General features: G+C 43.2%; 1 protein-coding gene across 1 annotated transcript in view; it reads left to right on the top strand.

Annotated features, from left to right (window-relative positions):
• LOC122938772 (cytochrome P450 26B1) overlaps positions 1–26,786 on the top strand; it is an 82,726-nt gene that overhangs the window by 20,207 nt on the left and 35,733 nt on the right. Inside the window, exon 2 of the mRNA XM_044294536.1 lies at positions 15,241–15,444. Coding sequence (XP_044150471.1) covers positions 15,259–15,444 — 186 coding nt within the window. The 5' untranslated portion in view covers positions 15,241–15,258. The remainder of the gene's footprint in view (positions 1–15,240; positions 15,445–26,786) is intronic.

The raw sequence follows: 26,786 nt of genomic DNA on the forward strand, positions 1-26,786 counted from the left end.
ACTACAGCTTCTATTACTATTACTGCAACTACTGCTACTATCACTACAGCTTCTATTACTATTACCCTGGGTTCACACCTGGGCGTTTTACAGCGCGTTCAAACGCGCTGTAAAACGCTTAAGACATGAAAACCAATGCTTCCCTATGGGAAGGGTTCACACCTGGGCGTTTTACAGCGCGTACGAACGCGCTGTAAAACGCCCGACGCTCAAACAAGTACTTGAGCTTCTTTGGGGCGTTTTGACGCGCTTTTGTGGCCATAGGACAATGACACAAACGCGCGTCAAACGCGCGTTTACTATTACAAAAAACGCGCGACAAAAACGCGCGTAAAACGCGCGTTTGAGGAACGCTCAGGTGTGAACCCAGGGTTACTGCAACTACTGCTACTATTACTACAGCTTCTATTACTATTACTGCAACTACTGCTACTATCACTATAGCTTCTATTACTATTACTGCAAATACTGCTACTATTGCTACTACTGCTATTATTGCTGCAACTACTACTAATATTACTACAGGTTCTATTACTATTACTGCAACTACTGCTACTATTACTACTACTGCTATTATTGCTGCAACTACTACTTTTACTGCAGCTACTGCTACTATTTTTTACTGCTACTATTACTGCTGCTACTTGTACTGCAACTACTATTACTACTACTGCTATTACTGCAACTACCACTACTTTCATTACTACTATTACTACCATGGCTACTACTACTGCAACTACTACTATTACTGCTTAATTTATTACTACTGCTACTACTAGTACTACTGCATCTTCTGCTACTATTAGTAATAATGCTACTATTACTGCAAGTACTACCACTGCTGCTACTTCTACTGCTGCTATTACTGCTTTATACCACTACCGCAACTACTATTACTACTGCTACTTCTACTACTACTACTACTACTATTACTACTACAATTACTGCCACTATTACTACTACTGCTACTACTATTTCTACTGTTATGACTACTGCTATTACTTGTTTTATTACTGATACTAATAAGATTACTGATGCTATTACTACTTCTATTATTACTACTAGTACTACTATAGTTACTACTGCTACTATGAGTATTGCCCCTACTATTTATGCTACTGATACTACTTATTCTATTGCTGCTGCTTCTATTGCTACTACTACTAGTACTTCCACAGCTACTACTGCTACCATTACTAGTAATAGTATTGCCACTAATAGTTCTACTACTGCTGTTGATATTTATTCTATTACACCTACTGCTGCTTTTATTACTACTGTTACTACTTCTAATATTACTACATCTACTATTGCCACTATTTCTACTGCTACGGTTCTTACTTGTTCTGCTACTTTTAACTATTGCTTTTACTACTACTAAAACTACTACTGTTACTACTGCTAATACTTAATTCTACTGCTGCTTCTATCACTACCATTACTAATACTGCTACTATTACTGATATTACTTGTTCTGTTACTTCTGCTGCTTCTATTACTACTGTTACTACTACTTTTTCTACTAGTAATACTAAAGCTACTACCGATACTTACTGCTGCTATTACGACTATTGCAACTACTATTTCTACTACAACTAAGATTACTACTACTAGTACTACTTGTTCTATTACTTCTACTGCTGCTTGTATTATTATTACTAGAACTACTGTTACTACTACTAGTAATACTTCTATTACTACTACTCCTGATACTTCTGCTATTACTCCTCCTACTAGTGCTGCTACTTCTAGTGATACTTCTATTACTACTGCTGCTACTATTACTGTTGGTAATACTTTATTTATTACTGCTACTAGTAGTACATACTAACATAGTACATAAGGTCGAAAAAAGCCCTCTGTCCATCCAGTTCGGCCTGTCATCCTGCAATTTCATCCAGAGGAAGGCAAAAAAAAAAACCCTGTGAGGTAGAAGCCAATTTTCCCCACTTTGGGGGAATAAAAAATTCCTTCCCGACTCCAATCAGGCATCAGAATAACTCCCTGGATCAACGACCCCTCTACTACTACTGATATGAATGTTTTTAAATACTTCTACTACTGCTACTAGAGCTAATAATGCTACTGCTTCTAACACCACTGCTACTATTACTGCGACCTGTATTACTACACCTACTACTACTTTTACCACTACTGCTACTACTACAGCTATTATTACTGCTAATTCTATTACTACTGCTACTACTACTGCCGCAATTAATACATCTATTACTGCTTTTAGTACCAACAATGCTACTGCCTCTATTACTACCAAAACTACTACTAGTTCTATTACCACAAAAACTAGTACTACTGCAACTATTACAACTGTTCCTACTTCCACTATAGCTACTGCTATTACTACTCTTACTACTAATACTGCCACTGTAACTAATGGTATTATTAATTCTGCTTTTATTACAACTGGTGTTTGTACCACTGTGACTACTGGTGTTACTATTATTAACTACTACTGTACTACTAGAACTATGACTGATATTACTACTACTGTTACTACTAGTATTACGGCTACTGCTCCTATATCTACTGTTATTACTACTGCAATTACTGCTGGTAGTATTAATGCTGTTACTATGACTACTGGTATTACTCCTACTTTTATTACTACTGGTATTAGTACTCATTATTACTACTGCTACTATGACTACTAGTATTACCTCTACTTCTGTTACTAACACTACTGGTATTACTACTACTACAAGTATCACGATTATTACTTCTACCGCAGGTATTACTATTACTAGCATTGCTGTGAGGGGGCAGCCTCTCTGCGGTCAGCACTGCTGAGGTGTGGGCATGGCACTGCAGTGCTATTAAAGGGGCAGTGAGGGTAGACCACCAGGATATGCCTCACTTGTAATTGTGGGGCTGACCTCTGGGAAATCATAGGCGGTTTGGTGGCGGTATTTGCCACATCATGTCCTCCTATATTATGCCGTGAGGGTACTGGCTGGTGGGTATAGAATGAGATGGGGCTGTACCACATGTGACCACTAGGTGGAGATACAGGGTAAAAAGTGAGAATACAGTGTTCACTTCCAGCAGCCAAGACCTGTGCTTCAACTTTACAACATAGAGGGACATAGAGGAGGAGGAGGGGGAGGGAAAGGCACACAGAGGTCTATTCTCACTCCACACTCTTAGATAGAAGTGGTTTTGGGGAGGGAAATTAGATCCAGTTCACCCAAACACACACAGGGCGCTCACAGACCCGGCGCGGCCCCGCTGCAGAACAATGTGACGGACACGAGAGGTTCACATTCCTCGCTTACATCCAATAGACTTAAAACAGCTGGAGAGGTGGACGGCGAATCAATGAACTTTTGTTTTCCCGAAATGTAAAGCAAATGCGGCGGTGAATTGGCCCTCTGTGGCACGCTGGCCGTCTCCAACAGGCGTGTGGCTGTATCATGCTGCTAGGCACACACGTGGTTAATCCACGGCCGGACACAATCCCTCAAAGCGCCCCCACTGTCGAAATAACTGTCTACGTCATACCGGCACAAGAGAGGCGATAGTTGGAGATGTAGGTGAACAGGTCTTTCCCCTGAGCGATCGGCAGACAGAAGAATGCCGCGTCTTCCCAGGATGCAGCCGGATGACTTCTTATTGAAGCTCCGATAGGAGGAGAAGCTAGCTGCATCCTGATTCACCGAGGCTCTGGATGAACTACACGCTCCAGACTCGTTTTATTTGTCCAAAGAAAAAAACTCCAGAGATCAGATCATGTTTCACATTCTACAGACACAGATACAATCATGTCCTAACTGCCAGGAAGAGCTTATGGAGGATCGACTGGGCGACAGAGCCGTCCCATAAGAGCGGACATGACTGACCCTGGAGCCAAACTATAATCACCTTCTCCAGCACTGGTTTAATGTGTAGAGATCAAAGGTACATATAATCCCGGTCATCATGGGATAGTAATAAGATCCTGGTCATCACTGGACAGTAATGAGATCCTGGTCATCACTGGACAGTATTAAGATCCTGGTCATCACTGGGCAGTAATAAGATCCTGGTCATCACTGGACAGTATTAAGATCCTGGTCATCACTGGGCAGTAATAAGATCCTGGTCATCACTGGACAGTAATAAGATCCTGGTCATCACTGGGCAGTAATAAGATCCTGGTCATCACTGGACAGTAATAAGATCCTGGTCATCACTAGGCAGTAATAAGATCCTGGTCATCACTGGACAGTAATAAGATCCTGGTCATCACTGGGCAGTAATAAGATCCTGGTCATCACTGGACAGTAATAAGATCCTGGTCATCACTAGGCAGTATTAAGATCCTGGTCATCACTGGGCAGTAATAAGATCCTGGTCATCACTGGGCAGTATTAAGATCCTGGTCATCACTGGGCAGTAATAAGATCCTGGTCATCACTGGACAGTAATAAGATCCTGGTCATCACTAGGCAGTAATAAGATCCTGGTCATCACTGGACAGTAATAAGATACTGGTCATCACTGGACAGTAATGAGATCCTGGTCATCACTGGACAGTAATAAGATCCTGGTCATCACTGGACAGTAATGAGATCCTGGTCATCACTGGACAGTATTAAGATCCTGGTCATCACAGGGCAGTAATAAGATCCTGGTCATCACAAGACAGTAATAAGACCCTAGCCATCACAGGACAGTAATACGATCCTGGTCATCACTGGGCAGTAATAAGATCCTGGTCATCACTGGACAGTAATAAGATCCTGGTCATCACTGGACAGTAAGAAGATCCTGGTCATCACAGCATAGTAATAAGATCCTGGCCATCAAAGGACAGTAATAAGATCCTGGTCATCACAGGACAGTAATAAGATCCTGGTCATCACAGGACAGTAATAAGATCCTGGTCATCACTGGACAGTAATAAGATCCTGGTCATCACTGGACAGTAATAAGATCCTGGTCATCACTGGACAGTAATAAGATCCTGTTCATCACTGGACAGTAATAAGATCCTGGTCATCACAGGATAGTAATAGGATCCTGGCCATTACTGGATAGTAATAAGATCCTGTTCATCACTGGACAGTAATAAGATCCAGGTCATCACTGGACAGTAATAAGATCCTCGTCATCACAGGAGAGTAATAAGATCCTGGCCATCACAGGATAGTAATAAGATCCTGGCCATCACGGGACAGTAATAAGATCCTGGTCATCACTGGACAGTAATAAGATCCTGGTCATCACTGGACAGTAATAAGATCCTGGTCATCACTGGATAGTAATAAGATCCTGGTCATCACTGGGCAGTAATAAGATCCTGGTCATCACTGGACAGTAATAAGATCCTGGTCATCACTGGACAGTAATAAGATCCTGGTCATCACTGGACAGTAATAAGATCCTGGTCATCATGGGACAGTAATAAGATCCTGGTCATCATGGGACAGTTGGGACAGTAATAAGATCATGGTCATCACTGGACAGTAATAGGATCCTGGTCATCATGGGACAATAATAAGAGGCTGGTCCTCACTCGGCAGAAATAAGATCCTGGTAATCACAGTAATAAGATCCTGGTAATCAGGGAACAGTAATAAGATCCTGGTCATCACTGGACAGAAATAAGATCCTGGTCATCACAAGACAGTAATAAGATACAGGTTATCAGTGGACAGAAATATGATCCTGGTCATCACTGGATAATAATAAGATCCTGTTCATCACCTGACAGTAATAAGATCCTGGTCATCACTCAGCAGAAATAAGATCCTGGTCATCACTGGACAGTAATAAGATCCTGGTCCTCACCGGACAGTAATAAGATCCTGGTCATCACTCAGCAGAAATAAGATCCTGGTCATCACTGGACAGTAATAAGATCCTGGTCATCACTGGACAGTAATAAGATCCTGGTCATCACAGGAGAGTAATAAGATCCTGGTCATCACAGGATAGTAATAAGATCCTGGTCATCACAGGACAGTAATAATATCCTGGTCATCACCGGACAGTAATAAGATCCTGGTCATCACTCAGCAGAAATATGATCCTGGTCATCACTGGACAGTAATAAGATCCTGGTCATCACTGGACAGTAATAAGATCCTGGTCATCACTGGACAGTAATAAGATCCTGGTCATCACTGGACAGTAATAAGATCCTGGTCATCACCGGAGAGTAATAAGATCCTGGTCATCACTGGACAGTAATAAGATCCTGGTCATCACTGGACAGTAATAAGATCCTGGTCATCACTGGACAGTAATAAGATCCTGGTCATCACAGGATAGTAATAAGATCCTGGTCATCACAGGACAGTAATAATATCCTGGTCATCACCGGAGAGTAATAAGATCCTGGTCATCATTGGACAGTAATAAGATCCTGGTCTTAATTGGACAGTTATAAGACCATGATCATCACTGTAACGTAATATGATCCAGGTCATTGCTAGGCTATACTATGATCCTTGTCATTGGTTGATAGTAATATGATCTAGGTGATTACCCAACAGAAAAATGATCCTGGTCATTACTGGACATTAATAAGATCCTGGTCATCATTGGACAGTAATGTGATCCGTGTCATCACTGGACAGTAATAGGATCATGATTATTACTGTAAAGTAATATGATCCAGGTCACCACTGACCTATAATATGATCCGTATCATTGCTGGATATGATATGATCTAAGTGATCACCCTACAGTAATATAAATCACTGGACAGTAGTAAGATCCTGGTCATCGCCATAAAGTAATGTGATCCATGTCATCACCAGACATTAGTATCATCCAGGACATCACCAGACATTAGTATCATCCAGGTCATCACTGGACTGTAATATGATCTTGACCATTGCTGTGTGTGATATCATCATCATCTACTCTGCTTTCTATTCATTTGCTACCAGTGATAGTTAGATTGCTGGAGAGTGGCTGCTGGCCATGGTACTGATTTTGTGAAAGCCAATAATCTCCCCTCACATGTGATAAGTTTTTCACCGAGCATCATGAAAGAATTACTGCCATAGGGGACATGCTAAATGTGTTATTCTCCAGAAGGTCCACGGAATTCAGTCTGTTTGGAAAGTGCAGGTTTTTGGAGTCTTAGATTCAAACCAGAGCTTTACTTGTGATAGGAGCAATATTCTGCCAGAGGACACCGGGTATTATACTGATCATCAAGTCTATATGTGTAAAAACACCTGAAGACGCCCAGGTTATACCAGCATGCTCCATATCACTATATACAGAAGATGTATAACTTATACCAGCTGTACATATATAATTATATACAGGAGATGCCCAGGTTATACCAGCTGTACATATATAATTATATACAGGAGATGCCCAGGTTATACCAGCATGCTCCATATCACTATATACAGAAGATGTATAACTTATACCGGCTGTACATATATAATTATATACAGGAGATGCCCAGGTTATACCAGCATGCTCCATATCACTATATACAGAAGATGTATAACTTATACCGGCTGTACATATATAATTATATACAGGAGATGCCCAGGTTATACCAGCATGGTCCATATCACTGTATACAAGAAGATGTATAACTTATACCAGCTGTACATATATAATTATATACAGGAGATGCCCAGGTTATACCAGCTGTACATATATAATTATATACAGGAGATGCCCAGGTTATACCAGCATGGTCCATATCACTGTATACAAGAAGATGTATAACTTATACCAGCTGTACATATATAATTATATACAGGAGATGCCCAGGTTATACCAGCTGTACATATATAATTATATACAGGAGATGCCCAGGTTATACCAGCTGTACATATATAATTATATACAGGAGATACCCAGGTTATACCAGCTGTACATATATAATTATATACAGGAGATGCCCAGGTTATACCAGCATGGTCCATATCACTATATACAAGAAGATGTATAACTTATACCAGCTGTACATATATAATTATATACAGGAGATACCCAGGTTATACCAGCATGGTCCATATCACTATATACAGAAGATGTATAACTTATACCAGCTGTACATATAGAATTATATACAGGAGATGCCCAGGTTATACCAGCTGTACATATATAATAATATACAGGAGATACCCATGTTATATCAGCATGGTCCATATCACTATATACAAGAAGATGTATAACTTATACCAGCTGTACATATATAATTATACACAGGAGATACCCAGGCTATACCAGCATGGTCCATATCACTGTATACAAGAAGATGTATAACTTATACCAGCTGTACATATATAATTATATACAGGAGATACCCAGGTTATACCAGCTGTACATATATAATTATACACAGGAGATGCCCAGGTTATACCAGCATGGTCCATATCACTGTATACAAGAAGATGTATAACTTATACCAGCTGTACATATATAGTTATATACAGGAGATGCCCAGGTTATACCAGCTGTACATATATAATTATATACAGGAGATGCCCAGGTTATACCAGCATGGTCCATATCATTATATACAAGAAGATGTGTAACTTATACCAGCTGTACATATATAATTATATACAGGAGATGCCCAGGTTATACCAGCATGCTCCATATCACTGTATACAAGAAGATGTATAACTTATACCAGCTGTACCTATATAATTATATACAGGAGATGCCCAGGTTATACCAGCATGCTCCATATCACTATATACAAGAAGATGTATAACTTATACCAGCTGTACATATATAATTATATACAGGAGATGCCCAGGTTATACCAGCATGGTCCATATCACTATATACAGGAAGATGTATAACTTATACCAGCTGTACATATATAATTATATACAGGAGATGCCCAGGTTATACCAGCATGGTCCATATCACTGTATACAAGAAGATGTATAACTTATACCAGCTGTACATATATAATTATATACAGGAGATGCCCAGGTTATACCAGCTGTACATATATAATTATATACAGGAGATACCCAGGTTATACCAGCATGAACTATATCACTATATACAAGAAGATGTATAACTTATACCAGCTGTACATATATAATTATATACCGGAGATACCCAGGTTATACCAGCATGCTCCATATCACTGTATACAAGAAGATGTATAACTTATACCAGCTGTACATATATAATTATATACAGGAGATACCCAGGTTATACCAGCATGCTCCATATCACTATATACAAGAAGATGTATAACTTATACCAGCTGTACATATATAATTATATACAGGAGATGCCCAGGTTATACCAGCTGTACATATATAATTATATACAGGAGATACCCAGGTTATACCAGCTGTACATATATAATTATATACAGGAGATACCCAGGTTATACCAGCATGCTCCATATCACTATATACAAGAAGATGTATAACTTATACCAGCTGTACATATATAATTATATACAGGAGATGCCCAGGTTATACCAGCTGTACATATATAATTATATACAGGAGATACCCAGGTTATACCAGCATGCTCCATATCACTATATACAAGAAGATGTATAACTTATACCAGCTGTACATATATAATTATATACAGGAGATGCCCAGGTTATACCAGCATGGTCCATATCACTATATACAAGAAGATGTATAACTTATACCAGCTGTACATATATAATTATATACAGGAGATGCCCAGGTTATACCAGCTGTACATATATAATTATATACAGGAGATACCCAGGTTATACCAGCATGCTCCATATCACTATATACAAGAAGATGTATAACTTATACCAGCTGTACATATATAATTATATACAGGAGATGCCCAGGTTATACCAGCATGCTCCATATCACTATATACAGGAAGATGTATAACTTATACCAGCTGTACATATATAATTATATACAGGAGATACCCAGGTTATACCAGCACGCTCCATATCACTATATACAGAAGATGTATAACTTATACCAGCTGTACATATATAATTATATACAGGAGATGCCCAGGTTATACCAGCTGTACATATATAATTATATACAGGAGATGCCCAGGTTATACCAGCTGTACATATATAATTATATACAGGAGATACCCAGGTTATACCAGCATGCTCCATATCACTATATACAAGAAGATGTATAACTTATACCAGCTGTACATATATAATTATATACAGGAGATGCCCAGGTTATACCAGCATGCTCCATATCACTATATACAAGATGTATAACTTATACCAGCTGTACATATATAATTATATACAGGAGATGCCCAGGTTATACCAGCTGTACATATATAATTATATACAGGAGATGCCCAGGTTATACCAGCATGGTCCATATCACTATATACAAGAAGATGTATAACTTATACCAGCTGTACATATATAATTATATACAGGAGATGCCCAGGTTATACCAGCTGTACATATATAATTATATACAGGAGATACCCAGGTTATACCAGCTGTACATATATAATTATATACAGGAGATACCCAGGTTATACCAGCATGCTCCATATCACTATATACAGGAGATACCCAGGTTATAGAAGAATGACATATGACAAATAACACAGAAAATACCTGTGCAGCATGGAGGGGCAGTCTATTGTATAAGATGTGACAGAACCCAGTGCAGCACAGCATTGTTGTCAGCAGGTTACGGTAATCGTTACATTAGTAATAACAGGACAGAGGACTAGTATTAGTAGATGCATATTACAGAAGTAGTAATAGTAGTAGCAGCAGCAAGATTGGTATTGGTGCTAGCAGATTACAGTATTTGTAACTTTAGTAACAGTGGGGTAGAGCAGTGTTTCCCAACCAGTGTGCCTCCAGTTGTTGCAAAACTACAACTCCCAGCATGCCCGCACAGTCAAAGGCTGTCCAGGCATGCTGGGAGTTGTAGTTTTGCAACAGCTGGAGGCACACTGGTTGGGAAACACTGGGGTAGAGAATGATTAGTGGCAGATGTAGTGATAGTAGTATTAGTAGAGTATAGCCCTAGTATTGATGGCAACAGGTTACGGTAATAGTAACAGTAGATATAAAAGGGTAAAGAACTAGTATTAGTGACAGTATATTACAGAAGTAGTAATAGCAGTATTAGCAGAGTATAGAACTAGTATTGGTGGCAGCAGGTTACAGTTGTAGTAGTAACATTCGTAATAAAAGGGTAGAGAACTGGTATTAGTGGCAAAATGTTACAGAACTAGTAATAGTAGTCTTAACAGAGTATAAAATTAGTATTACTGGCAGAAGGTCACAAAAGTAGTAATTGTAGTATTATCAGAGTATAAAACTAGTATTAGTGGCAGCAGGTTGCAGTAGTAGTAACAGTAGTTATACCAGGGTAGGGCAAAAGTATTAATGGAGCAGTTTACAACAGTAGTTACATTAGTAACAGCGGAGAAGCGAACTGATATCAGTGACAGCATGTTAAAGTAGTAATAGTAGTATCAGCAGAGTAAAGTACTAGTATTAGAGGGCAGCAGATCACATTAATAGTATTATTGGTAAAATCAGGGCAGAAAACTAGTATTAGTAGAAGCATGTTACAGAAGTACTAATAGTAGTATTAGTAAAATTGTGGCAGTAGGTTACATAAATAGTAATAGTAGTATCAGCTGAGTATATAAGTAGTATTTGTGGCAGCAGGTTACAGTAGTAACAGTAATAGCAGGGCAAATAACTAGTGTTAGTGGCAGCATGTTACAGAAGTAGTAATAGTAGTAATAATTAGCAGAGTGCTAGTGTTAGCGGCAGGAGGTTATAGTAGTAGGAACTGTCATTATAGTAGGGTAGAGTACAACTGTTAATGGAGCAGGCTACAATTCTAGTTACATTAGTAACAGCAGAGTAGAGAACTAGCATTAGTGATAGCATGTTGCAGACGTACACTAATAGCAGAGTAAAATGCTAGTATTGGTGGCAGCATATTTCAGTAGTAGAAACATTAAAAATAGGAGGGCAGAGAACTAGTATTAGTGGCATCATGTTACAGAAGTGCTATAGTAGTTTAGCAGAGTAATGTGCAAGTGTTAGTGACAGCAGGTTACAGTAGTATTAACAGTAGTATTAGCAGAGTATAGCTCTAATATTAGTGTCAGCATGTTTCCAAAGTAGTAATAGTAGTATTAGCAGAGTTAAGTGATAGTGTTAGTGACAGCAGGTTACAGTAGTAGTAACAGTAGTATTAGCAGAGTATAGCTCTAATATTAGTGTCAGCATGTTTCCAAAGTAGTATTAGCAGAGTTAAGTGATAGTGTTAGTGACAGCAGGTTACAGTAGTATTAGCAGAGTGCAGCTCTAATATTAGTGTCAGCATGTTTCCAAAGTAGTAATAGTAGTATTAGCAGAGTTAAGTGATAGTGTTAGTGACAGCAGGTTACAGTAGTATTAGCAGAGTGTAGCTCTAATATTTGTGTCAGCATGTTTCCAAAGTAGTAATAGTAGTATTAGCAGAGTTAAGTGTTAGTGACAGCAGGTTACAGTAGTATTAGCAGAGTGTAGCTCTAATATTAGTGTCAGCATGTTTCCAAAGTAGTAATAGTAGTATTAGCAGAGTTAAGTGATAGTGTTAGTGACAGCAGGTTACAGTAGTAGTAACAGTAGTATTAGCAGAGTATAGCTCTAATATTAGTGTCAGCATGTTTCCAAAGTAGTAATAGTGGTATTAGCAGAGTTAAGTGATAGTGTTAGTGACAGCAGGTTACAGTAGTAGTAACAGTAGTATTAGCAGAGTATAACTCTAATATTAGTGTCAGCATGTTTCCAAAGTAGTAATAGTGGTATTAGAAGAGTTAAGTGATAGTGTTAGTGACAGCATGTTACAGTAGTAGTAACAGTAGTATTAGCAGAGTGCAGCTCTAATATTAGTGTCAGCATGTTTCCAAAGTAGTAATAGTAGTATTAGCAGAGTTAAGTGATAGTGTTAGTGACAGCAGGTTACAGTAGTATTAGCAGAGTGTAGCTCTAATATTTGTGTCAGCATGTTTCCAAAGTAGTAATAGTAGTATTAGCAGAGTTAAGTGTTAGTGACAGCAGGTTACAGTAGTATTAGCAGAGTGTAGCTCTAATATTAGTGTCAGCATGTTTCCAAAGTAGTAATAGTAGTATTAGCAGAGTTAAGTGATAGTGTTAGTGACAGCAGGTTACAGTAGTAGTAACAGTAGTATTAGCAGAGTATAGCTCTAATATTAGTGTCAGCATGTTTCCAAAGTAGTAATAGTGGTATTAGCAGAGTTAAGTGATAGTGTTAGTGACAGCAGGTTACAGTAGTAGTAACAGTAGTATTAGCAGAGTATAACTCTAATATTAGTGTCAGCATGTTTCCAAAGTAGTAATAGTGGTATTAGAAGAGTTAAGTGATAGTGTTAGTGACAGCAGGTTACAGTAGTAGTAACAGTAGTATTAGCAGAGTATAGCTCTAATATTAGTGTCAGCATGTTTCCAAATTAGTAATAGTAGTATTAGCAGAGTTAAGTGATAGTGTTAGTGACAGCAGGTTACAGTAGTAGTAACAGTAGTATTAGCAGAGTATAGCTCTAATATTAGTGTCAGCATGTTTCCAAAGTAGTAATAGTAGTATTAGCAGAGTTAAGTGATAGTGTTAGTGACAGCAGGTTACAGTAGTAGTAACAGTAGTATTAGCAGAGTATAGCTCTAATATTAGTGTCAGCATGTTTCCAAAGTAGTAATAGTGGTATTAGCAGAGTTAAGTGATAGTGTTAGTGACAGCAGGTTACAGTAGTAGTAACAGTAGTATTAGCAGAGTATAACTCTAATATTAGTGTCAGCATGTTTCCAAAGTAGTAATAGTGGTATTAGCAGAGTTAAGTGATAGTGTTAGTGACAGCAGGTTACAGTAGTATTAGCAGAGTATAGCTCTAATATTAGTGTCAGCATGTTTCCAAAGTAGTAATAGTAGTATTAGCAGAGTTAAGTGATAGTGTTAGTGACAGCAGGTTACAGTAGTAGTAACAGTAGTTATAGCAGAATGGAGCTTGAGTATTAACGCAAGCAGGTTACATTAGTAGTGGTAAGCAGTAGTATTAGACATGCTTTCAATTAAAGCAGTAGAAGTAATCCTAACATTTGTGTGTATTACTGTATGTGGGTGCAGTATTAGTAGTGGTGACAGCAGCAGTGGTAGTAACAGAATCCACACAAGGGGTAGTAATAGTAGCTTCATTAATGATGGCAGTGTAAAGCAGCAGGGATGTCAGTACAACAGGAGAAGTCATGCAGAAGTATACAGCTGAAGTAGCATTTGTGGTGACAGCATTGGTTAGAGTGTATAAAAGTATTCCTAATAATATTAGTGGTAATAAAAAATCACTAGGAACCTTAGTGATAACATTTACAGCATTACTACGGGTAGCAGCATAGATCTTACCAGTAGCCTAGCATTGGATGTATCACAGTATATTGCACTGGCAGCGCTCTCTATCAGGGGGTCTACGTTGTGGTTGGCAGAGTATAGTAGTATTAGCAGTTTATGACCCAGTAGTAGTAGCATTAGTTGTAGGGGTCTATAACTATAGTAGTATTATTACAGAGGATGGTACACAGTACTTAAAGTGTGATAATGATTGCTAGCAGTGCCCACTCTGATGCCAGCTTTCATGCCCAGAACCTGTTTGGGTCAGGCTGCGCTCCACTGTATCTGATGCGGGCATCGCCCTCTGTATGCTGGCAGTGTAAGATCCGTGGCCCAAATTTATTTTATTCCTTAAATCGCCCTTTTTCGTGCCCACTTTGATGCCCATTTTGTGCCCATCTTTCGTACTTTAATGCCGCTTCCAGCTGATTTACGTTACTGACCGCTCGCTGTAACTTTTCCCGTTACTGTAGAGAAGGTGTCCTCAAAATTCACAAAAAAAACCCCAAACTACAAATGATGTGAATAAGAAACTGCGGAATAAGAGAGAGAGTGGAGCCTGGTGTAGAGGGCTCCGTCTCCCCGCCTCCGCCAGTCCAGCAGCCAGTAGAGACAGCACCTGGCCTCCAGCCCGCAGCCTCCCTCCTCTATATAAGAGGCTGCAGTGTGTACAGGAGGAGTAGCATTAGGTGTAGTAGTAGTGTACAGTAGTAGAGGGCTCAGTCTCTCCGCCTCCCTCAGTACAGCAGCCAGTAGAGACAGTACCTGGCCTCCAGCCCGCAGCCTCCCTCCTCTTTATAAGAGGCTGTCGTGTGTGGAGCTGCAGCAGTCTGGCTGCCGGTGCTCGGTCCCTCAGTCTCTGGGCTATGAGTGACGCTCTCTCCCTCCCCAGGTGCTCTGGTCGCTGAGGATGGTGTTGTGGTGCCTGGCCGCTCTGGCCGCCTGCCTGGTCTCCGTGCTCCTGCTCCTCGCCATCTCCCAGCAGCTCTGGCAGTTGCGCTGGGCGGCTACTCGGGACAAGTCCTGCAAACTGCCCATGCCCAAGGGCTCTATGGGATTTCCACTGGTGGGCGAAACTTTCCACTGGATCTTACAGGTACTGACCTCTGTGTGAGTGTGAGTGTGCACTAGCGATATTTCTGTGGTACTTACCTGCCTGTTTTACTGTGTATGTTACCTGTCAGCCACACTAGTGACAGCAACTTACCTGTCAGCCACACTAGTGACAGCAACTTACCTGTCAGCCACACTAGTGACAGCAACTTACCTGTCAGCTACACTAGTGACAGCACCTTACCTGTCAGCCACACTAGTGACAGCTTCTTAACTGTCAGCCACACTAGTGACAGCACCTTACCTGTCAGCCACACTAGTGACAGCACCTTACCTGTCAGCCACACTAGTGACAGCAACTTACCTGTCAGCCACACTAGTGATAGCCCCTTACCTGTCAGCCACACTAGTGACAGCAACTTACCTGTCAGCCACACTAGTGACAGTACTTTACCTGTCAGCAACACTAGTGACAGTACCTTACCTGTCAGCCACACTAGTGACAGCACCTTACCTGTCAGCCACACTAGTGACAGCACCTTACCTGTCAGCCACACTAGTGACAACACCTTACCTGTCAGCCACACTAGTGACAGCACCTTACCTGTCAGCCACACTATTGACAGCTTCTTACCTGCCAGCCACACTAGTGATAGCGCCTTACCTGTCAGCCACACTAGTGACAGTACCTTACCTGTCAGCCACACTAGTGACAGCAACTTACCTGTCAGCCACACTAGTGACAGCACCTTACCTGTCAGCCACACTAGTGACAGCACCTTACCTGTCAGCCACACTAGTGACAGCACCTTACCTGTCAGCCACACTAGTGACAGCACCTTACCTGTCAGCCACACTAGTGACAGCAACTTACCTATCAGCCACACTAGTGATAGCCCCTTACCTGTCAGCCACACTAGTGACAGCAACTTACCTGTCAACCACACTAGTGACAGTACTTTACCTGTCAGCAACACTAGTGACAGTACCTTACCTGTCAGCCACACTAGTGACAGTGCCTTACCTGTCAGCCACACTAGTGATAGCCCCTTACCTGTCAGCCACACTAGTGATAGCCCCTTACCTGTCAGCCACACTAGTGACAGCAACTTACCTGTCAGTCACACTAGTGACAGCACCTTACCTGTCAGTCACACTAGTGACAGCACCTTACCTGTCAGCCACACTAGTGATAGCCTCTTACCTGTCAGCCACACTAGTGACTGCCCCTTAACTGTCAGCCACACTAGTGACAGCCCCTTACCTGTCAGCCACACTAGTGAGAGCCCCTTACCTGTCAGCCACACTAGTGACAGAAACTTACATGTCAGCCACACTAGTGACAGCCCCTTACCTGTCAGCCACACTAGTGACTGCCCCTTAACTGTCAGCCACACTAGTGACAGCCCCTTACCTGTCAGCCACACTAGTGAGAGCAACTTACCTGTCAGCCACACTAGTGACAGAGACTTACCTGTCAGCCACACTGGTGACAGCAACTTACCTGTCAGCCACACTAGTGACAGAGACTTACCTGTCAGCAACACTGGTGACAGCACCTTACCTGTCAGCCACACTAGTGATTGTACCTTACCTGTCAGCCACACTAGTGACAGCAACTTACTTGTCAGCCACACTAGTGACAGCTTCTTACCTGTCAGCCACACTAGTGATAGCGCCTTACCTGTCAGCCACACTAGTGACAGTACGTTACCTGTCACCCACACTAGTGACAGCAACTTACTTGTCAGCCACACTAGTGACAGCACCTTACCTGTCAGCCACACTAGTGACAGCAACTTACCTGTCAGCCACACTAGTGACAGCACTTTACCTGTCAGCCACACTAGTGACAGCTCCTTACCTGTCAGCCACACTAGTGACAGCACCTTACCTGTCAGCCACACTAGTGACAGCTCCTTACCTGTCAGCCACACTAGTGACAGCTCCTTACCTGTCAGCCACACTAGTGACAGCACCTTACCTGTCAGCCACACTAGTGACAGCAACTTACCTGTCAGCCACACTAGTGACAACAACTTACCTAACAGCCACACTAGTGACAGCTCCTTACCTGTCAGCTACACTAGTGACAGCTCCTTACCTGTCAGCCACACTAGTGACAGCACTTTACCTGTCAGCCACACTAGTGACAGTACCTTACCTGTCAGCCACACTAGTGACAGTACCTTACCTGTCAGCCACACTAGTGACAGCTCCTTACCTGTCAGCCACACTAGTGACAGCTCCTTACCTGTCAGCCACACTACTGACAGCACTTTACCTGTCAGCCACACTAGTGATAGCACCTCACCTGTCAGCCACACTAGTGACAGCACTTTACCTGTCAGCCACACTAGTGACAGCTCCTTACCTGTCAGCCACACTAGTGACAGCTCCTTACCTGTCAGCCACACTAGTGACAGCTCCTTACCTGTCAGCCACACTAGTGACAGCAACTTACCTGTCAGCCACACTAGTTACATAGTTGCACAGTTAATACAGTTGAAAAAACACATGAGTCCATCTAGTGACAGCAGCTCACCTGTCCTCCATACTAGTGATGCTACCTGCCTGTGACATGTTATAGTGTATATCACGGCTCTGCTGCACTAGTGACATTATAGAATCTACATGTGACCCAGGTCATGGAAAGTTACCCCTGTTTTTCACTAGTGATGTTATATCACCTGTCTGTGATTCTAGTGATATTATATTATCTGTCTGTGACACTAGTGATGGTATATGACCTGTATCTGACACTAGTGATGTGATATTATTTGCCAGTGACACTGGTTATGTTATATTGCCTCTGTCTGTGATATTATATAACCTTTCAGTGACCCTTGTGATATTGTGTTACCTTTCTGTGATACTATTGATGGTCTATATAGGACCTTATTTATGTTAGATAAATATCACAAGTGATATGATTATACCTGTTTGTGATGCTACTGATGTTATCTTACCTGTCAGTGACCCTAGTGATATTGTGTTACCTCTCTGTGACACTGGACACGTTATATTATCTGCCTATATATATGTGTATGTCACCAGTGATGTTATATTATCTATGTGTTATCCCATTGATATTATCTATAAATGACACTAGTGATGTGATATTACCTGTCTGTGACACTAGTGATGTAATATTACCTGTTTGTGACACTAGTGATGTAATATTACCTGTCTGTGACACTAGTGATGTAATATCACCTGTCTGTGACACTAGTGATGTAATATTACCTGTCTGTGACACTAGTGATGTAATATCACCTGTCTGTGACACTAGTGATGTAATATTACCTGTTTGTGACACTAGTGATGTAATATTACCTGTCTGTGACACTAGTGATGTAATATTACCTGTCTGTGACACTAGTGATGTAATATCACCTGTCTGTGACACTAGTGATGTAATATTACCTGTCTGTGACACTAGTGATGTAATATCACCTGTCTGTGACACTAGTGATGTAATATTACCTGTCTGTGACACTAGTGATGTAATATTACCTGTCTGTGACACTAGTGATGTAATATTCCCTGTCTGTGACACTAGTGATGTAATATTCCCTGTCTGTGACACTAGTGATGTAATATCACCTGTCTGTGACACTAGTGATGTAATATCACCTGTCTGTGACACTAGTGATGTAATATTACCTGTCTGTGACACTAGTGATGTAATATCACCTGTCTGTGACACTAGTGATGTAATATTACCTGTCTGTGACACTAGTGATGTAATATTATCTGTCTGTGACACTAGTGATGTAATATCACCTGTCTGTGACACTAGTGATGTAATATTATCTGTCTGTGACACTAGTGATGTGATATTACCTGTCTGTGACACTAGTGATGTAATATTACCTGTCTGTGACACTAGTGATGTTTTTTTTATCTTCTTGAGACACTACTGTCTGTGGACATTCTGTTAGTGGGTGTGATGGTGTGCCCCTTGACCCATCCTCCGCTGTCACCTCTGGGATTATATTATTCAGGGCTAAAGTTTTAATTTGTGACATCACCACCATTTGACCTGCCTCTGTTAGTGACATCACCAAGTGTTTGGGACTGGCAATGAACAGGTGCCTAACATGGAGACCTGTTGCTGGTCTATAATAAATGTCACTGATCTATAATACATATTATTGGTCTATAATATATATCGGTGGTCTATGACATACATCAGTGGTCTATAATATACATCAGTGGTCTATAATATATATCAGTGGTCTATAATAGATATTGGTGCCCTATAATACATATTGTGGTCTATAATACATATCACTGATCCCTTATAGAAATCTTTGTTCTGTAGTGCCCGGGTCTGCTCTATAGTGCCCGGGTCTGCTCTGTAGTGCTCGGTTCTGCTCTGTAGTGCCCGGGTCTGCTCTATAGTGCCCGGGTCTGCTCTGTAGTGCCCGGGTCTGCTCTATAGTTGCCCGGGTCTGCTCTGTAGTGCCCGGGTCTGCTCTATAGTGCCCGGGTCTGCTCTATAGTGCCCAGGTCTGCTCTGTAGTGCCCCGGTGTGCTCTGTAGTGCCCGGGTCTGCTCTATAGTTGCCCCGGTGTGCTCTGTAGTGCCCGGGTCTGCTCTATAGTGCCCGGGTCTGCTCTATAGTGCCCCAGTCTGCTCTGTGGTGCCCCGGTATGCTCTGTAGTGCCCGGGTCTGCTCTGTAGTCCCCCGGGTCTGCTCTGTAGTGCTCGGTTCTGCTCTATACTGCCCGAGTCTGCTCTATAGTGCTCGGTTCTGCTCTATGGTGCCCGGGTCTGCTCTGTAGTGCTCGGTTCTACTCTATAGTGCCCGGGTCTGCTTTATAGTGCCCGGGTCTGCTCTGTAGTGCCCGGGTCTGCTCTATAGTGCTCGGTTCTGCTCTATAGTGCCCGGGTCTGCTCTGTAGTGCTCGGTTCTACTCTATAGTGCCCGGGTCTGCTTTATAGTGCCCGGGTGTGCTCTGTACTGCCCCGGTCTGCTCTATAGTGCCCGGGTGTGCTCTATAGTCCCCGGGTCTGCTCTGTAGTGCCCCGGTCTGCCTTTGTAGTGCCCCGGTCTGCTCTGTAGTGCCCCGGTCTGCTCTGTAGTTCCCCGGTCTGCTCTGTAGTGCCCCGGTATGCTCTGTAGTGCCCCAGTATGCTCTGTAGTGCCCGGGTCTGCTCTGTAGTGCCCCAGTATGCTCTGTAGTGCCCGGGTCTGCTCTGTAGTGCTCGGTTCTGCTCTATAGTGCCCGGGTCTGCTCTATAGTGCCCGGGTCTGCTCTGTAGTGCCCGGGTCTGCTCTGTAGTGCCCCGGTCTGCACTGTAGTGCCCCGGTATGCTCTGTAGTGCCCCGGTCTGCTCTGTAGTGCCCCGGTCTGCTCTGTAGTGCCCCGGTCTGCTCTGTAGTGCCCCGGTATGCTCTGTAGTGCCCCGGTCTGCTCTGTAGTGCCCCGGTATGCTCTGTAGTGCCCCAGTATGCTCTGTAGTGCTTGGTTCTGCTCTATGGTGCCTGAGTCTGTTCTTTAGTGCTCGGGTCTGCTGTATAGTGCCCAGGTCTGCTCTATAGTGCTCTAGTCTGTTCTGTAGTGCCCCGGTCTGCTCTGTAGTGCCCCGGTCTGCTCTGTAGTGCCCCGGTCTGCTCTGTAGTGCCCCAGTCTGCTCTGTGGTGCCCCGGTATGCTCTGTAGTGCCCCGGTCTGCTCTGTAGTGCCCCGGTCCTGCTCTGTAGTGCCCCGTTCTGCTTTGTAGTGCCCCGGTATGCTCTGTAGTGCCCGGTTCTGCTCTATAGTGCCCGGGTCTGCTCTGTAGTGCTCGGTTCTACTCTATAGTGCCCGGGTCTGCTTTATAGTGCCCGGGTGTGCTCTGTACTGCCCCGGTCTGCTCTATAGTGCCCGGGTGTGCTCTATAGTCCCCGGGTCTGCTCTGTAGTGCCCCGGTCTGCTCTGTAGTGCCCCGGTCTGCTCTGTAGTGCCCCGGTCTGCTCTGTAGTTCCCCGGTATGCTCTGTAGTGCCCTGGTATGCTCTGTAGTGCCCGGGTCTGCTCTGTAGTGCCCCAGTATGCTCTGTAGTGCCCGGGTCTGCTCTGTAGTGCTCGGTTCTGCTCTATAGTGCCAGGGTCTGCTCTATAGTGCCCGGGTCAGCTCTGTAGTGCCCCGGTCTGCTCTGTAGTGCCCTGTTCTGCTCTGTAGTGCCCCAGTCTGCTCTGTGGTGCCCCGGTATGCTCTGTAGTGCCCCGGTCTGCTCTGTAGTGCCCCGGTCTGCTCTGTAGTGCCCCGGTATGCTCTGTAGTGCCCCGGTCTGCTCTGTAGTGCTCGGTTCTACTCTATAGTGCCCGGGTCTGCTTTATAGTGCCCGGGTGTGCTCTGTACTGCCCCGGTCTGCTCTATAGTGCCCGGGTGTGCTCTATAGTCCCCGGACCTGCTCTGTAGGGCCCCGGTCTGCTCTGTAGTGCCCCGGTCTGCTCTGTAGTGCCCCGGTCTGCTCTGTAGTCCCCCGGTCTGCTTTGTAGTGCCCCGGTCTGCTCTGTAGTGCCCCAGTATGCTCTGTAGTGTCCAGGTCTGCTCTGTAGTGCCCCAGTATGCTCTGTAGTGCCCGGGTCTGCTCTGTAGTGCTCGGTTCTGCTCTATAGTGCCCGGGTCTGCTCTATAGTGCCCGGGTCTGATCTGTAGTGCCCGGGTCTGCTCTGTAGTGCCCCGGTCTGCACTGTAGTGCCCCGGTATGCTCTGTAGTGCCCCGGTCTGCTCTGTAGTGCCCCGGTCTGCTCTGTAGTGCCCCGGTCTGCTCTGTAGTGCCCCGGTATGCTCTGTAGTGCCCCGGTCTGCTCTGTAGTGCTCCGGTATGCTCTGTAGTGCCACAGTATGCTCTGTAGTGCTTGGTTCTGCTCTATGGTGCCTGAGTCTGTTCTTTAGTGCTCGGGTCTGCTGTATAGTGCCCAGGTCTGCTCTATAGTGCTCTAGTCTGTTCTGTAGTGCCCCGGTCTGCTCTGTAGTGCCCCGGTCTGCTCTGTAGTGCCCCGGTCTGCTCTGTAGTGCCCCAGTCTGCTCTGTGGTGCCCCGGTATGCTCTGTAGTGCCCCGGTCTGCTCTGTAGTGCCCCGGTCTGCTCTGTAGTGCCCCGTTCTGCTTTGTAGTGCCCCGGTATGCTCTGTAGTGCCCGGTTCTGCTCTATAGTGCCCGGGTCTGCTCTGTAGTGCTCGGTTCTACTCTATAGTGCCCGGGTCTGCTTTATAGTGCCCGGGTGTGCTCTGTACTGCCCCGGTCTGCTCTATAGTGCCCGGGTGTGCTCTATAGTCCCCGGGTCTGCTCTGTAGTGCCCCGGTCTGCTCTGTAGTGCCCAGGTCTGCTCTATAGTGCTCTAGTCTGTTCTGTAGTGCCCCGGTCTGCTCTGTAGTGCCCCGGTCTGCTCTGTAGTGCCCCGGTCTGCTCTGTAGTGCCCCAGTCTGCTCTGTGGTGCCCCGGTATGCTCTGTAGTGCCCCGGTCTGCTCTGTAGTGCCCCGGTCTGCTCTGTAGTGCCCCGGTCTGCTCTGTAGTGCCCCGGTATGCTCTGTAGTGCCCCAGTATGCTCTGTAGTGCCCCAGTATGCTCTGTAGTGCTTGGTTCTACTCTATGGTGCCTGAGTCTGTTCTTTAGTGCTCGGGTCTGCTGTATAGTGCCCAGGTCTGCTCTATAGTGCTCTGGTCTGCTCTGTAGTGCCCCGGTCTGCTCTGTAGTGCCCCGGTCTGCTCTGTAGTGCCCCGGTCTGCTCTGTAGTGCCCCGGTATGCTCTGTAGTGCCCCAGTCTGCTCTGTAGTGCCCCAGTCTGCTCTGTAGTGCCCCGGTATGCTCTGTAGTGCCCCGGTCTGCTCTGTAGTGCCCCGGTCTGCTCTGTAGTGCCCCGGTATGCTCTGTAGTGCCCCAGTCTGCTCTGTAGTGCCCCGGTATGCTCTGTAGTGCCCCGGTCTGCTCTGTAGTGCCCCGGTCTGCTCTGTAGTGCCACGGTCTGCTCTGTAGTGCCCCGGTATGCTCTGTAGTGCCCCAGTATGCTCTGTAGTGCTTGGTTCTGCTCTATGGTGCCTGAGTCTGTTCTTTAGTGCTCGGGTCTGCTGTTTAGTGCCCAGGTCTGCTCTGTAGTGCTCAGTTTTGCTCTATAGTGCCCAGGTCTGCTCTATAGTACTCGGGTGTGCTCTATAGTGCCCTGGTGTGCTCTATAGTTCCGGGGTCTGCTCTGTAGTGACCATGTCTGCTGTATAGTGCCCGGGTCTGCTGTATAGTGCCCAGGTCTGCTCTATACTGCCCGAGTCTGCTGTATAGTGCCCGGGTCTGTTGTATAGTGCCCGGGTCTGCTCTGTCTGTGCTCCCATTACTGGTGTTTCTCAGCAGCCTGCGCTGTCACCTGCCTGTGCACTGTCACCTGTCATTACTGTGCAACCTTTCTTCCAGTCGGTGCACCTGGTATACCCCAGTAACCTGTCTGACCTGTGTGACCAAGTTATTGAGAGATTACCCATAGACTGGGGCACCCCTGCTCTACTGATAGCATTACACTGACAGTTCAATGACAATGGGCTGAGAACATTAACAGCATTAAAGACAAACCTATCAAATTCAGTGTAATATAAGAGATAAATGAAAGTAATACACAGGAAAAACACTGCATTGTCATACACTGTAATGTCAGTGACTTGTATAATACTGTAATATTATGATAGTGCTGTATACTAGTGTATAATTGGTAGGGCTGTTATACTAACGTAATATGAGTGACACTGCTGTATACTAGAGTAATATCAGTGACAGAGCTGTATACTAGTGTAGTATCAGTGACAGAGCTGTTTACTAGTGTAATATCAGTGACAGAGCTGTATACTAGTGTAATATCAGTGACAGAGCTGTATACCAGTGTAATATCAGTGACAGAGCTGTATACCAGTGTAATATCAGTGACAGAGCTGTATACCAGTGTAATATCAGTGACAGAGCTGTATACCAGTGTAATATCAGTGACAGAGCTGTATACTAGTGTAATATCAGTGACAGAGCTGTATACCAGTGTAATATCAGTGACAGAGCTGTATACTGGTGTAATATCAGTGACAGAGCTGTATACTGGTGTAATATCAGTGACAGAGCTGTATACTGGTGTAATATCAGCGACAGAGCTGTATACTAGTGTAATATCAGTGACAGAGCTGTATACCAGTGTAATATCAGTGACAGTGCTGCATACCAGTGTAATATCAGTGACAGAGCTGTATACTAGTGTAATATCAGTGACAGTGCTGTATACTAGTGTAATATTAGTGACAGAGCTGTATACTAGTGTAATATCAGTGACAGAGCTGTATACTGGTGTAATATTAGTGACAGAGCTGTATACTAGTGTAATATCAGTGACAGAGCTGTATACTAGTGTAATATCAGTGACAGAGCTGTATACTAGTGTAATATTAGTGACAGAGCTGTATACTAGTGTAATATCAGTGACAGAGCTGTATACTAGTGTAATATCAGTGACAGAGCTGTTATACAAGTGTAATATCAGTGACAGAGTTGTATACTAGTGTAATATCAGTGACAGAGCTGTATACTAGTGTAATATCAGTGACAGAGCTGTATACTAGTGTAATATCAGTGACAGAGCTGTATACTAGTGTAATATCAGTGACAGAGCTGTATACTAGTGTAATATCAGTGACAGAGCTGTTATACTAGTGTAATATCAGTGACAGAGCTGTATACTAGTGTAATATCAGTGACAGAGCTGTATACTAGTTTAATATCAGTGACAGAGCTGTATACCAGTGTAATATCAGTGACAGAGCTGTATACCGGTGTAATATCAGTGACAGAGCTGTATACCGGTGTATTATCAGTGACAGTGCTGTATACTAGTGTAATATCAGTGACAGAGCTGTATACTAGTGTAATATCAGTGACAGAGCTGTATACTAGTGTAATATCAGTGACAGAGCTGTATACCAGTGTAATATCAGTGACAGAGCTGTATACTAGTGTAATATCAGTGACAGAGCTGTATACCAGTGTAATATCAGTGACAGTGCTGTATACTAGTGTAATATCAGTGACAGAGCTGTATACTAGTGTAATATCAGTGACAGAGCTGTTATACTAGTGTAATATCAGTGACAGAGCTGTATACTAGTGTAATATCAGTGACAGAGCTGTATACTAGTTTAATATCAGTGACAGAGCTGTATACCAGTGTAATATCAGTGACAGAGCTGTATACCGGTGTAATATCAGTGACAGAGCTGTATACCGGTGTAATATCAGTGACAGTGCTGTATACTAGTGTAATATCAGTGACAGAGCTGTATACTAGTGTAATATCAGTGACAGAGCTGTATACTAGTGTAATATCAGTGACAGAGCTGTATACCAGTGTAATATCAGTGACAGAGCTGTATACTAGTGTAATATCAGTGACAGAGCTGTATACCAGTGTAATATCAGTGACAGTGCTGTATACTAGTGTAATATCAGTGACAGAGCTGTATACTAGTGTAATATCAGTGACAGAGCTGTATACTAGTGTAATATCAGTGACAGAGCTGTATACTAGTGTAATATCAGTGACAGAGCTGTATACTAGTGTAATATCAGTGACAGAGCTGTATACTAGTGTAATATCAGTGACAGAGCTGTATACTAGTGTAATATCAGTGACAGAGCTGTATACTAGTGTAATATCAGTGACAGAGCTGTATACCAGTGTAATATCAGTGACAGAGCTGTTATACTAGTGTAATATCAGTGACAGAGCTGTATACTAGTGTAATATCAGTGACAGAGCTGTTATACTAGTGTAATATCAGTGACAGAGCTGTATACTAGTGTAATATCAGTGACAGAGCTGTATACCAGTGTATTATCAGTGACAGAGCTGTATACTAGTGTAATATCAGTGAGAGGGCTGTATACCAGTGTAATATCAGTGACAGTGCTGTATACTAGAGTAATATCAGTGACAGAGCTGTATACTGGTGTAATATCAGTGACAGAGCTGTATACTAGTGTAATATCAGTGAGAGGGCTGTATACCAGTGTAATATCAGTGACAGAGCTGTATACCAGTGTAATATCAGTGACAGAGCTGTATACTAGTGTAATATCAGTGACAGAGCTGTATACTAGTGTAATATCAGTGACAGAGCTGTATACTAGTGTAATATCAGTGACAGAGCTGTATACTGGTGTAATATCAGTGACAGAGCTGTATACTGGTGTAATATTAGTGACAGAGCTGTATACTAGTGTAATATCAGTGACAGAGCTGTATACTAGTGTAATATCAGTGACAGAGCTGTATACTAGTGTAATATCAGTGACAGAGCTGTATACTAGTGTAATATCAGTGACAGAGCTGTATACTAGTGTAATATCAGTAACAGAGCTGTATACTA

This window comes from Bufo gargarizans, chromosome 1, assembly GCF_014858855.1.
Source record: "Bufo gargarizans isolate SCDJY-AF-19 chromosome 1, ASM1485885v1, whole genome shotgun sequence".
In the NCBI taxonomy this organism is placed as follows: Eukaryota; Metazoa; Chordata; class Amphibia; order Anura; family Bufonidae; genus Bufo; species Bufo gargarizans.